The 23,021-nt window shown below is 40.1% G+C and overlaps 1 protein-coding gene across 1 annotated transcript in view; it reads right to left on the minus strand.

Annotated features, from left to right (window-relative positions):
* THSD7B (thrombospondin type 1 domain containing 7B) overlaps positions 1 to 23,021 on the minus strand; it is a 224,226-nt gene that overhangs the window by 34,127 nt on the left and 167,078 nt on the right. Inside the window, exons 14-15 of the mRNA XM_035130631.3 lie at positions 4,450 to 4,583; positions 3,701 to 3,854 (exon numbers count right to left, since the gene is read on the minus strand). Coding sequence (XP_034986522.3) covers positions 3,701 to 3,854; positions 4,450 to 4,583 — 288 coding nt within the window. The remainder of the gene's footprint in view (positions 1 to 3,700; positions 3,855 to 4,449; positions 4,584 to 23,021) is intronic.

Genomic DNA, 23,021 nt, shown 5'->3' on the forward strand with positions numbered 1-23,021 from the left:
GCAAGAAAGCTGACAGATGATGCAATATATCTGAGATAATTATTTCAGGGACTTGTAGTGCAACTTGCATATTAAGCTCAGTTTAAGAATGCTTTGACGAATTTAACTGAAGTCAATTAATTACATTTCCAAGTCAGATGCGGAGTCAGGACACAACAGGTACTGCTATGTTACTTCAACGGTGAATATTTAAGGGGAGATGATAGCCTTTCAGTTGTCTGTGAAGAAGAAGCAATCAAGTGATGATGTGTGAACACACCGTTGTCACTGGAATTAATATGAAGCCTCTGAAGAAAAAGGCGCTTCGCTTTAATTTGCCAATGTTTATTGAAACAGACAAGACATGCATCCAGTCTGGATGGAAGAATTCCCCAGCTGGTACTTTGGTAGGAAGAAGGAAATGGAATATTAGACTAGATTATAAATAAAATAAGAAACAACTATACTAATGTGGCATAGGTAGGGCCAAGATGGATGATATGTTAAATGTGTGTATGAATTTGATGCATCTGATTTTTATTATTTAACTAGCAAGAGAGTAAAGTAAGGCCCTGATAGGGCTGTAACTGGTCACATTATCCCTTTCTCCACTTGACCCAATCTTTAACCATCAGAGTCCCAGACTTTCCCCACCACCCCAAATACTAAAATTCTGCAACTGAGCAGTTGTAGAGAAGAAAAGCTGCAACCTGATTAGCAGGTTGTACGTGTAGCGCCACATAGCAAATCTCATATACTGTCAGCTTTAACAAACTCAGCCAATTTATTGCTGGCACATTCAAAACATTTTTGTTTAAAACAGTTTTCCCCCCAGACCAACAACATATGGCTATTTTTGCCTTTGCTGAAGTATGTTTATATCAACAATGTGGTTTCCCCCCCCCATTAGACTTGCACAATGTCATATCCATGATGTTGGTACTACACAGAGATTTACTTATGTATACAGTGGAACCTCAGTTTATGAACACCTCGGTTTATGAATTTTCGGTTTATGAACGCCGCGGACCCATCTGGAACGGATTAATTCACTTTCCATTACTTTTAATGGGAAAGTTCGCTTCAGTTTATGAACGCTTCAGTTTATGAACAGACTTCCGGAACCAATTACACCCATATTTCAGTTTATGAACGCTTCAGTTTAAGTACTCTGCGGACCCGCCTGGAACGGATTAATCCACTTTCCATTACTTTCAATGGGAAAGTTCGCTTCAGTTTATGAACGGTTACTCCGCGGACCGTCTGGAACGGATTAATCCACTTTCCATTACTTTCAATGGGAAAGTTCGCTTCAGTTTATGAACGCTTCAGTTTATGAACAGACTTCCGGAACCAATTGTTTTCATAAACCGAGGTACCACTGTATTTTGTATCATTAAGATGATTGGTTTTCCGCACCCTCCCAGTCGGTGGAAAAAAGACCATTCAGGGGTGGAGGAAGCCAAAAAATAAAATAAAATAATGCCCAATACAGTGAGAAAGAGAGCTTGCCAAGTATGTGCTTACTATAGTTCACAGGCCCACGAGGGGGCAGAATTCCACTCAAGTTGAAATGATGGCCTTGGGTGGTCCTGGCTAGAGATAATAAAAAGGCCAGAGTCTGGTCAAAAGATAGGGAGTTACTGACAGAGGCTGGTGCTCAGCTGGTAGCTGGACTCATACAGTGGAAATAGGAGGACTTGAAGATATGGTTCAGAGAGGCTCATTGAAGCCTGAGAGGAGATGAGAGCAGACATCACTGGCTAGAGCTGAAGGAGGTTTGTGCAACTCCAAGGGCAGCCTTCAGAAGAGTTCTGCATCTAAGTGTCAGTGGGATTGCTGACAACCTGGGGCAGAGGGAAGACTGTAGGAGATGTCCTAAGAGAGGCCTGAGATGCTACAGAGGGAAGAAGTTGTGGACCTGACTGAAGACTGCAAGTATAGTCCGCAATGACTGGTTGCTGAATGTTAACTGAGGTAGATTGATACAGGGAAATTGGATAGAGGAAGGAATGGAAACTCACATAACTATTGTCTTGGTTGTATTTACTATATTTTATAGTGACAGGAACCATACAGTGTAAACATTCTTATTTAAAGCAACTATAACAAAAAGGAGTTAGCAATCTAATTATGAAGCACCTGTGCATACAAACATTATATATTTATATTAATAACTGTTATAAATAAATCAAATCTACTTTGTATTTCATATTCAGATCTTTGCACTGTTTTGTCCTATGATTACCCATATGTACTGGTGGTTAAACTGAAATAGAAAATAGACGGTACTAGTACTTGGTGGCAGCTGTAACAAAGGAATAAGAATTTTTTTAGAAATAGGTTATAGATAAGGAGGGGGAAACTAATTTGCAAGACACCTCTCCATAATAATTAATAAAGGAGTAGCTACTGAACCTACCAAACGCTAGCTAATTCCTAAATGGTCTTTATGACAATCCTCATCAAATTGTCAATATGTGTGTCTTCACACTTTAATCCTTTGGCCAATGAATAAGCCACAGGAGAGTACCTGCATCACTAATTAGTACTTCTACCAATTTACCCTTTAGAGATGCCTGGATTCTCAGCTCATTCATTAGCTTGGGCTCTGAGGAAATATGATTATTATATTCATCAAACAAGACTGGTGGAACAGCTGAAAACTCATTTCCAAACGAAGGTTGCATTTATTATAACGTTTTTACATGGGTGGAAGTGCCCATGCGTAAACCAAATCACTGTTGTAGATATCTGCCTTCACACAGTTTCCAGCTGACTACATTATATTCAACAGCAGCATACAAAACTCTTCCAGGTGGGAGATTTCAAAATACTTCAGTGGGCCAAGCTTAATGGCAAGAACACAACAAATTATTGGTTTTGCTTTGGCTATCCAACCACTGGGTATATTAATTGTACTGTACACTCAAATGGATAAGGGACACAGGTGGTGCTGTGGTCTAAACCACAGAGCCTAGGGCTTGCCGATCAGAAGGTCAGCGGTTTGAATCCCTGCGACGGGGTGAGCTCCCGTTGCTCAGTCCCTGCTCCTGCCAACCTAGCAGTTCGAAAGCACATCAAAGTGCAAGTAGTTAAATAGGTACCACTCTGACGGGAAGGTAAACGGCGTTTCCGTGCGCTGCTCTGGTTCGCCAGAAGCGGCTTAGTCATGCTGGCCACATGACCCGGAAGCTGTACGCCGGGTCCCTCGGCCAGTAAAGCAAGATGAGCACCGCAACCCCAGAGGCGTCCGCTACTGTACCTAACGGTCAGGGGTCCCTTTACCTTTACACTCAAATGGTAACATGGAGAGAGTTTGTGCTCTTGTTCAATTTGCAACACACATTCTGTCTCAGCTGCAACAACCTCTTTGTATTTCTTTGCACCAAGCTTTGTATCCACCTAGCCATCTTGTCACACACATTAAGTGACAATCTTTTTTTTTTTAAAGCAAAACAAAAATCTCCAAAGCAGCCTCTTTGCTTCTAGGCTTTAATGAGTATCCTATAATGACATTTTTATCAAAGAAAATAAGTAATCAGTTTTTTCTCCCAGAAGATCTCCTTGTAGCTTATCACTTAGTATTATTTCAGCAGGTTTCCTGTCTGAACAGCAAAAGGTAAGTTCTTAATAGTTCACGTGAATTTCTAAGTTTTATACTGACAAATATGTAATTTAGAAAATAGCCAAGAGTTTGAAATACAGAGAACTAATTTACCTTTGGGCACTGGCTCCAGCGACCCCACTCGGACACAACACACTCACTGGGACAGTAGAGAGTACACTTTTGTCTTTCAAGGGGAATTTCGGACTGATTACAGAGCATGTTGGCTACAGACTCGCCACTGCCATCTTCGGTGGTATTTATACATCTACAGAGGGGAAAATGTGAAGTGAGCATCCCGTCAAGCAGAAAAGGTGAAAGGCAATATTAAGCACACTGTGTATAAATGCTACAATTAATTGAGTAAAGTCCTGCTACTGAAAGTTCTCTCCCTACAGACCAGCATTATTTAATGCATCTCTTCTACAATATGGACCAGAAGGGCTATTCCAGAACTCTTAGAGATGGTTGTAGAAAGATGGAAGGCATGTCTCTCATCACATAGAAGAGCATTAGAAAGGCTGGTCGTGGGTCTATAGCAGGGGTCAGCAAACTTTTTCAGCAGGGGGCCGGTCCACTGTCCCTCAGACCTTGTGGGGGGCCGGACTATATTTTGAAAAAAATATATGAACGAATTCCTATGTCCCACAAATAACCCAGAGATGTATTTTAAATAAAAGGACACATTCTACTCATGTAAAAACATGCTGATTCCTGGACCCTCAACCGGGCCGGATTTAGAAGGCGATTGGGTCGCATCCGGTCCCCGGGCCTTAGTTTGGGGACCCCTGGTCTATAGAGTTCTCAAAGTTAAAGTTTCTTAATGTTTCTGTTCAAAACCTACTGTTTTTATATCTACTCACCTTATTTTTCTAGTTTGTATTCCTTCACCACAGTGCAGGGAGTTCAGCTCGCTGTTGATTTCGCAAGGAGACCATGGTTCTGCTATCCAGGAATACTGATTGCATTCACTGTAACATGGGACTGCCTCATACACCTTCCAGGGAAAACATGCAAAATTATACATAATCAATCATCCAAGTGAACAGCTCTGCAGAAATACTTTCGTAAAACAACATCTCCCCCCCAAAAAAAGCAAAAATCAAAGCACACACACATATCACCAAGGAACATGCTGGATTTCATCCACTATTCTGAGAGTATTGTAGTGTTTAAATGCATTGATTCATTATGGACTTGCCAAAAGATGTGCAGAAAATGTAATATGTATGCAGCTACGCAAGAATTCCATTACAATGTCATTTCCTCCAATAGCTCACATAACATCTATCAAATACCCCCCTCCTAAAATTATACAACACATTGTGTTTTTTTCTAAAACCATGTATATTTTTCTAAAACTTATTTATGGCAAAAAAAAATTCTTCTATTTTGTGTGCTCCTAAGGCTAAAGCAAAGGAAATAACCTTTATGGTAAAAATGTATTTAATAGACATATAAAAAGCCATTGTTGTTGTTGTTGTTGATGATGATGATAGTTCCTTACGTTTAATAAGTCTCAAGGGCACACAATTGTGCTTTCACTTCAACTATATTTTCCAACATATGAAATAAAGAATGCATCAGAAAACCTCAGTTCACAGCCCATTTGTCTCAAAAACATATTTAAAATTGCATCATTCTGCTTGAAACTCATGAATGTGTAAGTTGTATTCTCTAGGAAGGATTTAAAAATTTCAGTCTATTTATTTAACTTGTATTTAGTATCAGAATGTGGATAATAAATTAAGGCTGCCTGCCTGCTTAAAGCTGAGCTCCAGAGACTATCCTCTGTTGCTCAATGTAAAAGATGTACTGTGTCAAGAGAACATACGGTAATTTTAAGACAACTATGTTATTGGACAAATAACTGGAAATGTTTAAAATTATGAGGTTTGCAGAGTTTTCTCAGCTTGTAGCTTTTTTCTTTTCTTTTCTTTTTTTGATGTGGCATGCTGTGGTCTGGATTTATTGTATTAGTCTCTATGGGCTGGCCAACACATGTGACACAAAGTGGGGTGGATGAATATTGAAGTGGCAGAACACTACATACTTCAGGATACAGTTAGGGTAGGGTTAGCCAATGTGGTGCACTTCAGATGTTACAGCTCCCTTCAGCCACAATGGCTAATGGTCAGGGATGGTGGGTGTCACAACCCAACAACTTCTAGAAGACACCACATTGGCTATCCGTGAGGTAGGGGGTTACATTTTTGGAATGCTCTTCCACATACTGGTAAATATTCCCCACAGAAATGAAGCGAAACCAGTGCATCAGAAGAAAAGATTCCATCTTAGCCTGCCTGTGACTGTACTAGTTTTCTATCTGCTGAGAGATTTGTTTTCCCACTAGAGAAGCATTCAAAATGTGGTCCTTCACCTACACTCTGAAATCATACCATCCATTCTACCAGCATAGGCCTCGACACCTCATTCTGTTGCATCTGTGGAATTAGAAAAAAAGTAGGAGGCTCCTAAAGAGGAAGGCCTGTTAGACTGAATGATTGATTCTAACCCTAATTCTTTCCAGCTCCACCATTCTGTGAAAATCTCATTGCAAGGACTGGGGATTTTCACACACACCCCACAGCACAGATAACTAGTTTGTTGCTAAATCCATGAGAATTTACCAGCAGAACACCTCTGACTAATATTCTGAGTGTATGTATAAGGGGAAATGAATTGGTATATTATTTACTCCTTCATCACAGTTTAACTGGAACTATGGCCATCTTGATAGTGCTGATGAAGTTAGTATTATTCTTCAGTCTCCTTACCAATTATGCCAATGTCTCCTTCACCCCTTATGCCAATGTGGCAACCCCTTCCACATTGGCTAGGCAGAAGTTTCAACATGCTAATCCCATATCGCATGCAGACAGGGATATACTGAAACATATGTCGGATAGCCTATTTAGCATTTCACAGATGAAAATGTAACACTTCACTTTGCATCACTTAGTGTGCTCTGCCACTTTCTGTATGACATACCACTGAAGGCTCTAACATACCTTGCTTATATGCTGTACTGTGCAATAGAAGAGTGATTCTTTATTTGGATAAATATATAAAAGAAAAACATAGTTGTCCCTAAACCTTAACCTGAGTCAGACCATTGGTTCATATAGCTCCCTGTTGAATATAATGTAATCAAAAGCTACTAGTCATGGCAGCTACATTCTACCTCCTCTGTTGGAGAAACTATGCCTTGGGATACCAGTTGAATCACAAATGAGTAATATAATATTCAGGCCCTGCTTGTGGGCTTCCCTCAGGCACCCAGTTGACCAGTGTGAGAAGAGGATTCTGGAATGGATGGGTCTTTGGCCTGATTCAGCAGGGCCTTTCTTATGCTTCTATACTGGCTGAAAGCAACTTTCTAGGCCTAGGGTTTCAGGCAGTGAACCTTTCCCAGCCCTACCTGGAGATTTTGGGTTTTGAACCTGGGTCTTTCAGCATGGCTTTCATGAGGTAAGATGTATATCTCAGCAACTGCTATAGACAAGAAGGGATATAGTGCACGGCATGGTCTTTAGTGTTCACACACATACATTTATCAATATGTGTTCTAGAAAAGGTGCACCCACCCTCCCACCCACTCTTACAGAGAATTATCTGAGAGAGGGACCATTAGATTATCTGGGCCATGGGTTCAAGCCCCACATTGGGTGAAAGATGTTTTGCAGTAGGTTAGACTACCAACTCTACAATTCTATGGACACTTGGAGGATATGGCAGGATGGAAGACTGTTAGCCTTTGGCTGTCTATCATATGAGTGAATGCCTCTCAGTCAGTTCTTGTCTGTGTTTGATGTCAATTATCCTCGAGACTTCCAAATTCAGGTAGCTGAAGGTCTGCATACCTCTTTCCTTTATTGAACAATTCAGCAAAGGGAAGGTAAAAAAAACAATACACCTCAGTCTGCCAGGTTCTCTTACAGGTATTTTTCCTCTAGGTTTTTTTTTTTTTTTTGCTGGGAAAATATTTTCAAGTTTTTATTCCTCCTTGAGGAGAGCAGGGGATGCGGAGATACTTGTCCCCATGTGCGTGAGGGCAAAGCCACAAAATACATGGGATTGCTTTTCCACAAAGGATTTATTTCATCACAAAAAAAAACACAAATGTTGGTTTCTGATTGAGTGGCAAAATGGGAGGATGGTGTGCATGTGTGTTTTCACCTGAATAACTTCTTGGTAGTTGTTTGCTCAAAAACTCTCCTCCCAAATCTGTTTTTCTCTCCAAGATGGAAAAAAATGGGGACAGCTCAACCTGTGAATTCATCTGCAGCTGGCTTTTTATTATGAAAGGAAGCTCCTGGAGAAAACAATCCACCAAAGTATTTCATGTAATGGTGCTCTTCTATGCTAAGGGTATCTGTGTTGGGAGGTGGAGTGAATCACACAAGCATTGGTTTCCCTGGGTTAAAACATGCTCGCTGGAGTGCATTAAATGGGCCATCCAAAAGTGATCTTGCTTTTGAACTCAGTATTTTCCACAGAGCATACAGGGAAATAAGATTTAGATAGAAAGAATCGGGTGAAATTTAAAACGAGATGGCACCTGGAAGATAGAATTGGAGAGGGAGAAAAGAAGAATTAACTAATAATGAGAGATTCAGAGTTTTATTGTAGCAATAAAACTGAAATGAAGGAGAATAAATGCAAAGAGGCCACTTGTCCTTTAACAGTTAGAGCTATGGAGTCAAAATTATTCGAGCTTATGAAAATGCTGCTTTCCCTTACTTTAAATTATTTAGTTCTAAATATTTCAAGGGAAACATGGTATTAGGTGTTCCCACTTGCTGATTCACTCATTCAAGTCTTCCTCCCCCCTAACACTGCCCCCCAATCCAACTGTTGTGGGGCAAATGTGGGGTTGAAAATCCAGGTTCGCCAAGAAAGAAGGCTTATTTCCATACAAAGTTAGAATCAGTCTTCTTTGGCTTTCCAGATGGTATCCTGATCCTTATCACTGTGGCTTATAGGAGAACACCAAAGGAGTAAAAGTGCAGCTGAACATATTTTGGAAGCAAGTGTAGGGAACTGGTTAAGAACGTGAGCTGTAATTTCTGTGGTTGTTCCCTGCTTGTGAAGTGCTTTCCCCAGGGAGACTCACTTGGCACCTTCGTTGCATATTTTTAGGTGCCAGGCCTCTTTTCCTAGGGGTCTGGCTAATTAAGCAATCTATGGACTTATAAACTTTCTCTCTTTCTTTCTCTCTCTCTCCCTCTCTCTCTCTGTGTATAATTGTTTATTGCTGTGTTATGTATTTTTGTGATTTTATATTATAATCCACCCTGTGGTCCTCAGATGAAGGGCGATAGAGAAAATAAATAAATAAATAAATATGCATACATAAATACATACATACAGTGGTACCTTGGTTTAAGAACAGTCCTGTTTACGAACTCCGCAAAAGTGGAAGTAGTGTCCCGGTTTGTGAACTTTACCTCGGTCTAAGAACAGAATCCGAATGGTGGAAGGGCACCAGCAGTGGGAGGCCTCATTAGGGAAAGCACGCCTCGGTTTAAGAATGATTTTGGTTTAAGAACGGAGTTCCGGAACGGATTAAGTTCGTAAACCGAGGTACCACTGTATAATAATAATAATAATAATAATAATAATAATAATAATAATAATAATAAGGCCCTGACCAATGAAATAACAATGGGGGGGGGTCACCACATAGACTTAGGTAGGGCACCATTTGTCATCCTCAAATCTACAACACTACAACCATAACAAGGATTTTGAAAGGATTACTGAGATACTGTATGTGAAGCACTTTGAACACCAATAAAAAAACACTACAAAGATGTTAAGCATCCTTGAAGCAATAATTGCATACCACATACACTCAGAACACACAAGGTTTCCCCCCCTCCCGATATGCCCCCAAAACTTGCAACAATTGAGCCAATGGCCAAATCATTCTCGAAACCTTCTGGCAACTTTTTGGAGCTGGTGGCAAAAGCGATTAAGGTAAAGGTAACATACTGAGTGTCATCAGCGCCTGCCACTGAAGTCCTTAAGATATTGCTTATTGTCAGAGGTCAGGATGGAATGCTTTTCCCAGGGCTGCTCACCTGGCATGCTTTCTGTTAAGTTTTAGGCACCAAGTTAACCATAGCTGCCAAGTTATCCCTTATTTTAAGGGATTTTCCCTTATGCTGAATAGGCTTCCTCGTGAGAAAAGGGAAAACTTGGCAGCTATGAAGTTAACACTTTTTTTAATGCCCTGACTTTCAATTGAGCATTTTTAGTGCTATTTTAGTGTGTGCAGTGCTAAGATTTTTACATAAGAATCCTACAAGATATATTCAGTGGAAGCAAGTTATGAGACGTACAGAAGCAGCCAGATGGAAATTCAGTTGAGTGGTATTTTTATAAACTGGGCCAGATCCCAGAGTTCATACTTATTCCGATCCTCTGGGGACACATCTGCATTGCAGTTTCCCGTGCTCATAGCTCGGTGCTTTAGCACTAAATCTGAGGAGTGGGAAGTGAAGAATGCAGGCTCCGGTGAGTTGCAGAGGCTAGGTGTCCATTAGGTAACCTATCAAATATGGCCAAGCAGATGCACCACTAGACTGCTTGATTTGTACATATTTCATTTATAACCCAGTCAGTACTTTTACAGCACATCATTAATACTAAGACCAAGACGATAATCCCTTGGGCTGGAAGTACATTTACATTAGTAGAGTGTGGTGTCTTTCCGACTGCCTGGAAACGTATTTTTACACAACCACAGCTCATTCCTGTTTGTTTCTTCTTCTGTTGCCAAGGTGAGAAAAGGAGATACAGATCAGACACAAAATCTGGAAAGATTTTATCAGCACTGACAAGAGCATCTTTCTCCTGAGAAATCTGTCTGTATCATGGGAAAGAACCAGGGCTTTTGTTCAGCCAGAACTCAGTTAAGGCACCTCTCAGGTGGGCGCCATTGCCATTATAAGAGAACAAGGAAGGCGCTCATGGCGAGTTCTGGCACTGGAAAGAACTAAATCTCTTTCTGGATGGTAAGGTTCACATTATCCCTGTTAAGTATTTTCTTTGACTGACGTTTATTCCCATCATAGTTCAGTTTCCCCCTAATTTAAGGTGTTACAGCTGCTGTTGTAAATGGTGATTTCTCTGCTGCCTGTCTTAGAGTCAGCAAGTTCAGGTGCATCTCTTGCTGACATTCTTTGGTTTTCTGAGTCACTTTTTTTTTTCGTTCTCAGGTTCTTCCATCATCACCGTTAAGGTTCTAGTCCAGCTCCCTAACTACTACACCACACTACCTATTTCTTTCTCTGTGCAATCTAAAACAGAGTTCATGTCCTGCTGAACTCTACACTAGAGCAGCTGCCTTCATGGAGCTCATCTTCAATTCAGTAACTCCAAAATGACCAGGCAATTTATTTATTCTCTCTTATTCATTCTCATCCACCCACCCACCCTCGCTCTCTCTCTCACACACACACTCACAAATTATCTCCTTTTTTCCTTCTGCAATATCAATGCCTCCTTATTACCACTGTGATCTCCACCCCTTCTTTCACCCCATTTTATTGAGTAAGCAGCTATTTCAGACTAAGTTATGAGGACACTTTGGTTTGGGAAACCTTTTTAAAAAGGTCCCAGGCCTCTCTCTCACATACTTATATTTTTAGCTCCCAGCTAAATGAAACTACAGTGCTAAACAGTGCAGAAATAAGGAAGGACACACCCCCAAATGAAAATTCACCACTACCTGTCAAGTGCCTTATAAGGGCACTACTTAGGAACATTATCAATTGAAGTCAATTGAGCAATTTACATCTCTAAGCTATAAAACACTGATTATGAGATGCTGTTTGGGGATCTGCCTGTAATTTTGCATCATCTGATAAGAAATCGATGATAGTCATCAATCTTCAAGTTCCTTCTCCCATCTTCACCCCTGCCACCACAAGCAGGATCCAAAAGCACTGGACTGCTTTTGCCTGCAACCACGGGCCACTGTTTAGCACGTATCAGTCAGCATGGATAATGCCAGCCCCTCAAAAGATTTAGGAATGTTGGTTATTTGTTTCGAGGGAAAACCTTCCCCCCACACATGGCCCCACATAACATAATGCAATATAACTGGAGGTTCAACCAGCTATATCTACCTGAAAACAAATAAACCTGCATGCGGATAGAATAGCTTTATGACTGCCAAAGTAAAGGGCTCTGATTTTCAGGCTTGGCATAGTAGCATTGGAAGGTAGCCTGAACAAGGCGAATTCTAAGACAGAACAATGCAGAATGGCAAGCACTGCAGTCAAAATATGTGCCTTCCACCCTAAACTGTTACACTGTTATTTATCTGTTCAGCTATATAGTTCTCACTACTCACTATCAAGTGGTAGTATTATGATTGAGATGATGATCACGGAAGAATAAATTAGCAGCTTGTACAGAACAAGATTCAACGTGAAACAGAAATAGAAAGGTAAAATCAAATGCTCTTTGAAACCTTTGCCGAATCCTGATTAAAACCTCTGTGTGAAGAAATTAGTAGAGCAAGCGACAGATCACTGTTCAAAGGTATTTACAATGGTCATGAGTAAGCTTTGAAATTTACAGTTGTTAGTTGCAACATACCCTTAATGGCTGCCAAAACTGGTTCACACAAGAAAACGTTTACTCAACGGTACAACTAAATGCAGCGCTTGAGACACAGCCATCACAACGTGAAATCAGCACACACCACAGGAAAAATAAAGAGACTTTTTAGGATCAGGACCTCATGATGATTCGTGCTCATGAAGCTATTGGGCCAGTCATATGTACTGGTAATCTCAGATTCAATACTGTTTCACACGCTTTATTTACTATGTGCATACACTATAACTTCCTGTTGAAAGCCCACAACTTATACTACTACTAATGTTCTGATTTAGTTTTGCTCAGCTTTAGTTGTGCTATAACCCCTCTAGACAGCAACACAGTGGTAGCATTGGAGAAGCATTGCAGAGCAAATTATTGCAGAAAATATCCACCAGCGATGTATCAAGTGTGGGAATGTTAGGGACGTGGATTAGAATATATTATTAGATAGATCCTATCCAAGCTTGTGTTATCAAGCTTCCAATATCAGCAGAGTGACATCCCCCTTTTGTGCGCAGCAAAACGTGAGTGTTTAGGTTTGTTAAAACCTCTACAACAATATTATACTTCCTGGAAAATCCCCTTTATCCCTCTTAAAAGAAATACACGACACAATAGTCTTAAAATAAGATAGAGTTTACTCACATGACATCCTGAGTTGACAGCATAATCTCAGAAAGGCAGGCTTTCTTAGACAAAGTAATATATACATGTGAAGTTCACTCATGAGGGGTGAAACTCCATTTTCTCTCTCTTGGCTGGAAGCCGAGAGAGACTCTAATGCTAAGATGTTGCTTCTCTGAAGTGTGTGGTCCAAGAGGGGGAAATGGCTACTGGCCAGTGAATTTATCTGCCACCTTTCCCATCTCATTTGCATGTGTGGAGGAACAGGAAACTGACCTGGTCAGGTGTTCCTCCATGTGGTCCTCCATGTGGACACTCTGGGAACTGTTGTGACTTGTCTGCCCCAGTATTCCAGCCCACATCAAGAACATGTTGCTGAATAAAGCACCATTCTGGAAGGGCCCTAAATAAGGCTAGGACCCACCAGGAAATTTCAGCTCAGTATTAGTTTTTGTATCTATGTTCTGGAAAAGATGGAATTTTTTAACTAGGGGATCAGCCAAATGTGCATTGCAGAACATATGAAGTTCCTAACTTAAATACAATTTGCACAATGGTGACTTCATATGGTTACTTGCACCTGCATACAAGTATCATTCTGATTAAGAATCATGTGCTGATTGAGATGAGTGAATATGGGCTTTGCAGGGAAGTTCGAAAATTACTGAATCTCAAAGTACTAGATAAGTATGCATGAAGGGGAACCTACTCAGCTGTGTGAGCTGAGAGATTTTTCAGGATTTTCGCCTTAGAACGATCATGCTCAGAATTGTTGGTGCTTATGACTAATTAAGGCTAGTTGGAATAGTTGAGTATTAGCTGCAAACTTTAAGATCCTGCTGGTTATGCTCTTTAACGTGGAGATTGGGATTCAAACGGACACCTGAATACTAGCAGGATCCCCAACACTCCATGCAAACCAACTCTAAAGATTTGCATCTTTGTCAGTGCACACATACATTTGCCATCCAGAAATGGAAGGATTGGTCAATTTCAATTCTCTAGGTTTCTCATTTTTCCAACCTTAAATTCAGTTCTCCACATTTCTGCAAGAATTTGCAATTTTTTTAAAAAAAAATCTCATGAAGAAAATTCTTCAACACTTTGGTACAAATTTCTCCCAATAAAACCAATTTCTAATGTAGTTTTGACTAATGTGCACATTTTTACAAGCACTTCATCCTAAGATAATGCATTTTGTACTTTATTTTCATGATCTGGATAGCCCACTTGGTAGAGTATGATACTCTTAATCTCAGGGCCGTGGGTCCAAGAAAAGATTCCAGCATAGCAGAGGGTTGGACTAGATGACCCTCATGGTACCTTTCACCTGTACAGTTTTATAATTCTATGAATATATTCATTTTTATGCGCACTTGCCTCTGATATATGTGTCTTCATAAGCATCGTTTGGTTGGACAGCCTCACAAAATTCAGATAAGTGTGAATGCTGAAGAATGGCTGGTTTGGGTTCTCATATTGTTTCAGAAAGTGTGAATTTCATATATTTGGCTTTAAATGCAAACCAAATTGAATTTCTCCTATTGCCACCTGTAAGTTAACATTGTGGGGTTTGTATGGACCCTTGCTACTCTGGTCTATGGTGGCCATTTCAATCATCTATAAATTTATATGTGCATGTGCTTACACAATTAACACTAAAGCAATTTGAAAAGTTTCTGCCACTTAACAGGCTGGTTATCAGTAAGCTTCTGACTGAAGTTAAGTAAGGAGTCTGTGATCCTCTGACCTGTTTCTTCCTTGAATCTAAGTTATTTTACCCAGACATCCCATCCCAGCATTCCAAGTATTAGATACTTTCAGCTCTCATCAGTTGGAATTGGTGTTGCTCAGCACTTCTGAAAATCACACAATGGCTCAATATACCAGTGACTATCAGGACTTATTGTCCCTTGAGTAAAATATTGACTCCAATTTTCCCTCAGCAAATACCTCAGTCTCCAAGTCAGTAAATCTTGATATCCCCCTCAAGAAAAGTCAATATCTTCTTATTATATTTGAAGTAACCGATGACTGAATCAGATGGTTAGCAATGGAACACTGAAGAAAGCTTTTAGACCATTCCTTTCAAAATGGGGATGAATTTAATACTTGGCCATTCCTTCCAAGATGATTGTGGCCACATGTGTTAAAGTACCAGGAGAAAAGAAATATAGAGACTAAAGGGAAACCCCACAATAAAATACAGCCAGTGCTAAATAATCAAGTTCTTTAGAAGAGCTGGCTGACACACTTTGATTTACTGAAGCACTAGGTCGGGTGGCAAGAAAGTTTAGATATTAAACGCTACTACCAAGACTCTCCAACTGAGGTTTTCACTTTGTAGGATTTGTTATATCCACTTTACTCTTTTCCCCAAGTTCACAATCAGGCAGCTGTTAGCATGAAGTGAATCTGTAATGTCTCTCTTCTTTTGTTACACCAGGGTCCATGTGGAGCTCAGGTGATTTTTTAAAAGAATCTGAACTTTGGTCAGCACAGCTCTCACAGTCAACCTCATACAGCTCAGGCTGCATGGAATTAATAGAGACAGGTGTTTTGATATTTCATGACTTGGGCAGGTGCTGGCTCCCCTTTAGCAAGGAGGGGGAAGCAAGCTATAAAAATGAAATCCAGACTCATGACTGCAAGGCCACTTCTGTAAAGACTTAGCCAGTGATCCTGCACAAGTTAGTTGCCAAGCCCTTGAGGGTGCTACTTCCCCCTAGATCAGTGGTGGCCAAACTTGGCCCTCCAGCAGTTTGGGGACTACAATTCCCATCATCCCTGGCCACTGGCCCTGTTAGCTAGGGATGATGGGAGTTGTAGTCCAAAAACAGCTGGCGGGCCAAGTTTGGCCACCACTGCCATAGATCCTATCTTTTTAAATAGCTAGATGGGCAATGTAGAAAACTTTCTTTCCTAACTACTTAGCACACATCATGTATTATTGAGCCATATCTATCTATCTATCTATCTATCTATCTATCTACTGATTATATATATATATATATATATATATATATATATATATATCAATATAAGCAAACCATGCAATCCAAACACACATACAAAAAGGAATGCAAAAAATGGGTGTGTTATATTAATGTAAAAATGGAAAAGGGTTGCCAATTTTGTCAGGCACTCCAATACATTTCAAACAATTTCCACTCAGTTTCAAACCTATTAATATACTCCAGGCTTTCACTAATCCAAATAAAACTTGTTAATTGTATTTTCATTTATTTTCAGTTTCTGTTCTTGCAGAATGTCTTTGGCTTAATTCACCAAAGCATCACATCCAGAGCAAATCCTTAGACTGCAATCCTCTGCATACTTAACTGGGAATAAATTCCATTGAACTAAATCTGGTTTACATCTGAGTTATCAAATGTATAATCAACAGGGATTGGCTTTTTTCATGCACTTTCATGAAGCTGAGCTCAGATAACCACAGCATCGCTCCTTGTCAGAAATGACATGGTTTTTAAGCTGACCACTCACTCTCCCCATCCCTTATTATCATTGCAAAGTTACCAGTCCCGTTGCTTGGTCCCAGCTCCTGCCAACCTAGCAGTTCGAAAGCACATCAAAATGCAAGTAGATAAATAGGAACCACTACAGCGGGAAGGTAAACGGCATTTCCATGTGCTGCTCTGGTTTGTCAGAAACAGCTTTGTCATGCTGGCCACATGACCTGGAAGCTATACGCCGGCTCCCTCGGCCAATAATGCGAGATGAGCGCGCAACCCCAGAGTCGGTCACGACTGGACCTAATGGTCAGGGGTCCCTTTACCTTTACCACAACTGTAAATTAAAATGTACCTCATTTCAGAGCATCTCCATTTCATCAAACTTACATCTTTGGTTTCCTAAAGCTCCCATTTTTGGCAGTTTATCATTATGAAAGTGCTGGGTAAAGCATTTACAGAGGCTGTTTCACCTGGGCTGGCCCTAGGCTAGCTCCAGGCATGTTGTGTGAACAGGTAACAGAGGTCAGCACAAGTAACTGGGAATAAAGCTCTCTGCAAGACATTCCCACAAAGTCCTACACACTTTCAGGTCTTGAAAACCTTAAAGAAAGTTGCAGCTCTCTGTGCAGAGTTTTGCTTTATTTCCCTGTCTGAACATCTCACCGTTTCTCTAATTTCAAAGTGTTTTGCTCTTGTTAATTCCCCAGCTGAGGGCCTGACCAGCCATAACTTTCCTGCCTAGAAAGTCAACACATTACAGAGGGGGTCAGGGTTAGGCTCACTCAATCTCCTAATCCTCCTCCCCATGCATAAAGGGGGATAGTGATATATCAAGTTTATCTGTATCTCATGATCACCAGAATCCAAGATTGATCCCCCCCTCCACCCAGACTGATGCATACATTTGCCTACACCTCAAAATGGATTAGGCTGCCAATCGACTTGAATCATGCCCATGTTTACCCTTCCATACATTACAGGCTAGAGCACAGGTGAGCCCTAGATAACTTTATGAATATTGCATTTAGATGCTTCAAATTTAGGAGATATAATGTATATTCACCAATGAGGGCTATAATGCATTCATGCTCTCTGAGCGGATGACAGGCTAACATTGACTAAAAGGCGAGAGATGCTGAAATAAAAAGATTAATAATTCTTAGGGGTGTTTTTTTTGTGGGGATGGGTTGGTTAGATGTTTTCTAACTTTCTCATGACTACTTATGGTTTCCCAAACCACAAAATCCTGGGGAAACTCATCTTCCCCACAAAACACTTTTGCAGTTTGAAACATGCATGATTAATGGTTTGGTTTTTTTAAAAGATCTCTTTTCACAGCTCAATGGGTACAAAACACAGAAAGGCACTCAGAAGTATTAATAAGGTCTGTTAAGTTTCTGTAACTGAATCCTCAAACATTTAGGTAGGTAGGAGAAACCCTTACAAATTGCTATAGAAGAGAAGTTTATTCTAACTTGTAAGTCCAAAAGCAGAGATCAAACACTAAAGAACCCTAATGTATGAGGCTGCTTACCAGTCATCTATCTAGCATCGTACTGTTTACTATGGCAGTGAATTTTGAGCTCAGAGACAGGTGGAAGTCCTTCCCAGAACCCAGAGCCAAGATGTTTAAATGAGAAACACTGCAGACTGAATCTGAGACTTTCTGCATGCAAGGAAGTTGTTGTCCCTTGGAGCTTGCTCTCCTTCCCTTATCCTTTTGGGATAAGTGTCCTTGGGCAAGTCACAGTCACAATTTCCCTTTGTAAAATAGCTTGAAGATGCCTTGAAAATGCTATAGAAATAATTACATCAAACGAGCTCTTATAGTTCTGCTTTTCTTGTTTTTTCTTCCAGCTCATCTGGTTTTCTAAATTCTCTTAAGCGACATGTCTCTAGATATAGTTCAATGGGCTGTTAAATATTCAGAGATAGGTACCTCTGTTCAAATTGGGAAGTGCAACAAAAAGAAAATGATTTCTTAAAAACATCAAAACAAAGGACACAACAGACTGAAACGAGCTCTCTCTCATCCCCCCACCATTCCACTCCAAAGTGAAACCTTCATGACTACAATTCATTCATATTTATAACACTAAACAGTTTTATTTCCTGTAACTCTCATGGTTGGGTTTTTTTTTTAATCATCTGCTTACAATGTGTTAAAGCACTGGCATCCTTCCACAGAGTTTAAAATGAGCTGGTGTAATTAAATGTGAAAATATGGGATAAAATATTCTCTGAGTGATTGTTCATTTCAATAAACTCCAGGTCTCTAATTAGTAGCAGCAGGAGTTATGAGACCCTAAAGCTTTGTGTGAACAACAGGCTCCCAGCCTGTAAACCACACTGCTGCTCCAATCTGGTGCAGTGCTAAATGTTTTCAAAGGGTAAATGGTATGAGTGTGTGCTTGTGGGGAGAAAATATGCCTCCCTTTAAAGCGCTAGAAAGTAAGCAGCTCACTTCTCGCTGCACTGAGCAACAATGTTATAGCTGCTGGCACCTTTCCTCCTACACGGAAGACAAGAGACACAACCTTTTCCATCACACTCTGTTCCGAGCTTCACTTTCCACGCAGCAGAATCTTCCTAAAGAATTCCCTTGGAGACCACACTGCAGACTTCAGCCGCACTTATCAGTTGACTCCAGAGGCTGAATATGAATAGTTTTTTCTAAAATATTGACAGATCTAAAAACACTAATGATTTCTTGTATCTATTATGCGACTGCAAATACTTCCAACAGGAACAAAGGCAAAAAATAGCACTAGAGATTTACTGTAACTAATGGTTGCATGCTATTTGGTGCTGAGCGAAAGGCACAAAGCATTCTGCACCCTCCAGAGTGGAAGACAGGCTCATATCCTGTGTGCAGGCTGATTGCCCTATATAGAGGAATTAATCTTTGATTATATGGAAGATCTCAAGGCAGCAATGTGTTGTACTTTATACATGCTTTTAAAATGACAAACGACCAACTCTCTAAAACCTTATTTATTTATTTAAAAAAAAGAAAGCTAGGTACCTCAGTTTTATTATCAGGAAAAATATTTCATCCAAAGTGGTTTGGGCCTTTGAAATGCACACAGGGGAATGCTATTCTCATCAACGTTTCAGACCCAAAATGAAGTCTTTTGCTGTGCTGCTGCAATTCCTAACCTAAGAAGCAGGCTTATTAGTGGGAAATCTGCTGAACATTTGTGCATTTCCTGCTGATTCAAGAATCTTTAGATACTATCCTTTCTGCTTCCTCACCCTCCCCATCATAAAGGAAGGCAACTATGGCAAATTTAAAAGGAGATAAAAAGTTAAAGAGAGGTAGATAAAGCTATAATCTCTGTGATTTTGTACGTTTGGCTAAACTTTAAGGATGTGCTCAGCAACAGAAAGTGAAGGAAAAGAGTGATGATGGTAGAGTTTGGACATCTCTAAGTTATGCAGTAACACTTTTTTGGATTTAAAGAGGGACAACTGGGACATATATTTCTATAACTGTATTCACACTTTCTGATATGAGGCAGCCAGGCAGGCAGCCAATCAACCACATACCTCTTCATTCTGTACCCTCCTACAAGTTTCCTTATTTTCTTTTCCAACTTACACTCAACATTATTTAGTTACTGAGCATGCTCAGTCCTCCCTCTCTCTATATTAAGGTTTCCTTCCCCTGAGAAGCCTTCCCTCTTGGTTTCTGGTTTTGGCTACAATCCTATCAACACTCTCAGCTAAGAGACTACTGTCACAGGTGGGGAGATTGCTTGTGTGAGTGAGCGGAGCTTTGTGGTGAAAAAGAAAATCAGAGAGACCCTCCTCAACTAAACAATAAATATCAATACAGATTGCATCACCAACCTGAGCCTTTGTAGATGTCCATGTTAGCAAGTCGTGACAAGCAAAAAGGAGAGAAAATTATATATTCATTAGTTTTGTTGTTGCAGGAGAATACTGAAAGAGCACAAACCCCGTTTAAAACTATAGTGTCTATAACACAAGGTTTGTATTTGATTCCTAAAATGCCCTATCTTTGTTCTTTTCTTTAAAAAAATATTATTCTAGGTACACATCCAGTGTAAACTATTGTGAATGAAATGACTAAGTAAATGAATTAATTGCATTATTAACTTTCATTACTGCAGCATAATAGATAGGTACTCAAAATCAAAAGGCAGGATGATGCAGAATGCTGTAACTGGATACCCTGAAATTGAGGATTATCAATTACTTCAGACAATGATCCTTGTAGAAGCATAAATTTCATCTGGGTATCAGTTCGTGACTGGCATAAATGCATATGTGTGTGCTTGGGTGACATACATACATACATACTCACACAGCCAGATACATTATGTGTTGGCAACCTCCATCACATGGTACTGAATCTCTATAAATTGTTAAGCAATCATTATAAAGGTGAATTTATGAGCGCGGAATTACTTTAAAATGCTTGTTAAACACACAGGTGCACGGACACCCATTCTCTAAAGTAGTACAAATACAGGGATTTAATATTTCAAGTATTCTTGAAAGATCATCTTGAACTACATTTGTAAGTCTTCTCAAACTTCTACAACTTGAAGCAAATGTTGGAACAGTGTACAGACATAAACAATGTTTTATTTTTCACTTATTAAGCACATGCAAAGCATTAAATCCCTATTCAAGATGTCCAAAGCAGTTTCCCAGTGCTTTGTTTCTACAAGACCCTGGATGTTTCTGAACATCACACCAGCTTTCTGAAGAGCATCCTGAGAAGCACTTTGTGATGTGCTCTATAGCACATAAACCTCTTTGTAATATTTCTGCACATTAGGAACTTCCTTGACAGAATAAAAGTGGAAGCAAAGGAAGTAAGGAGCTATGAAGGACCCCAAAGACTCAGGAGATAATAGATCTCTAAGAAACGATGGAAGAGAATAGTAGGGAAAGGCAGGTGGAGAGCAGGATAGAAAACATGTGAAGCTGGTTAACTCAAGGGTGGCTGGAGAAGCAAGGAAGAGAAATGGTGTGAAGGAAAAGCAACATGAACAAAATACCAGCGATAGAAAGAGGATTTTAAGGCAGCACTAGTGCAATAAAGAAAGCCATTGAGGTAAATGCTCAGTGAGAGCTTTCAATTTAAGAGCCATGTTGAAATCTAAGGAAGTGCCACTACATGAAAGAACACAAGAGCAGAAGAGAGAAAAAGGCAGAGCCTTCAAATGCCATGATATTTTAGCATCTAAGGCACATCTTCATGGGGCTTTCTTTGGGAAGCAGATGGGTTCATTAGGTACATCTCTTTCCTGAAGCCCACATATGTTGATTCATTGTTTGTTGGTTAAGCCAACAGGATTGATAGCACTGCATTTTCCAAGTACAGGTGTGCAGTAGTACTATGGGCTGCCATATTTTTGGGCTGTTGGCGTACTTTTCTTAAATCCTACTTTATTTTTCAATTACTTAACAGGAAACAGGAGTTCCATGCATAGGTGTCCCTGAAAGATAAAAACTGCTCTCTTGGAGGCCATTGCTACTGAAGTCCCCTCAATGAACACCCACACTTAATTAATATGTTCCTGTCCTAAAATGACTTCTTCAATCTGGGGCCGTTGCTGAAAAGAATCAACAAATGTTTGTCAGCGACATGCTAAACATCCATTCTCTGGATGCTTAATGCACAGCTTCGGCACATACCCTGGTATCTTACCCACTGGCCAGCTGCTGTCACCAGCAGTCAAGTAGAAGCATTTTCCTTCCATCCTAATCTCGTGGGGATGGGACAAATGTGCAGGGTTCTTTGTTGTGTAATTACTATAATGAGCTGGTTGATTACTGCAGCTCCTTTAGGTCAAAGGCTCTAACTCCAGAGAAGTACTAAATGCTGTTGATAGTCAGCTTGGGGGATGTTAAAGCAAAAGTGATTACAAATAGAGGAGTTTGACCAAGTTTCAAAGAAAATAGTTTAGTAGTAATCGAATTAAAACATTGTGGGTTAGATAAACCATGGAAGGGTATTCTCACAAGATTGTGTCAATGTAGCTTGAAGGAATTACCTTCTTTTTAAACCCACAATTAAATTTGGGGTGCTTCGCCTCCCCCCCAAAAAGAGTACAGCAAAGTCCCAGTGACATCCATAGGTTGGGATTCAGTGTTTTGGGGTGACAAAATAACAACTCTGCACGGTCATGTAGCCAGAATGGTAGAATATAAGTACACAAAAATTTTGAAGGCCAAGAGACAACAAAGCTGATTAGGCCACATATGCTGGTGACTTCAACACATGATGACACCTCAAACAATAGGTCAAGTAAAAATGCTACCTTGGTAATTTCACCAGTACAGCACTTTCTACCCAGGTATTATTAAGAGCATCCTCCTCTTCCCCACCACCACTCTATAATTGTTAGGAGGAAATACTGCTTCTTTATACTAATAGATTGGTATATCAACCTATATTACTTTCAAGCTAGCGGAATAAAGAATCATTCCAAAAGCTTTAACAGCAGTCTAGTAGCCACAGCAGCACATATTCAAGCTGTATTCTGAGGTTGCTGCAATCTGACAAATAATGGGTTCTCTTGGACAGTTCCATTGTTAAGACAACTCAATGGCACCTGAATGAGAATTAAGCACAAAGGGAGCTTCATTCTATCAACTGTGCTAAGTAAAAGCTAGTTGTGCTTCCTATCTTAAGCTGCTCTGCACAGAACATATTAAATTAAATTTCCTGAAAGAAGGGG

Source organism: Zootoca vivipara, chromosome 1 (assembly GCF_965207765.1).
Source record: "Zootoca vivipara chromosome 1, rZooViv2.hap1.1, whole genome shotgun sequence".
NCBI classification, from domain to species: domain Eukaryota; kingdom Metazoa; phylum Chordata; class Lepidosauria; order Squamata; family Lacertidae; genus Zootoca; species Zootoca vivipara.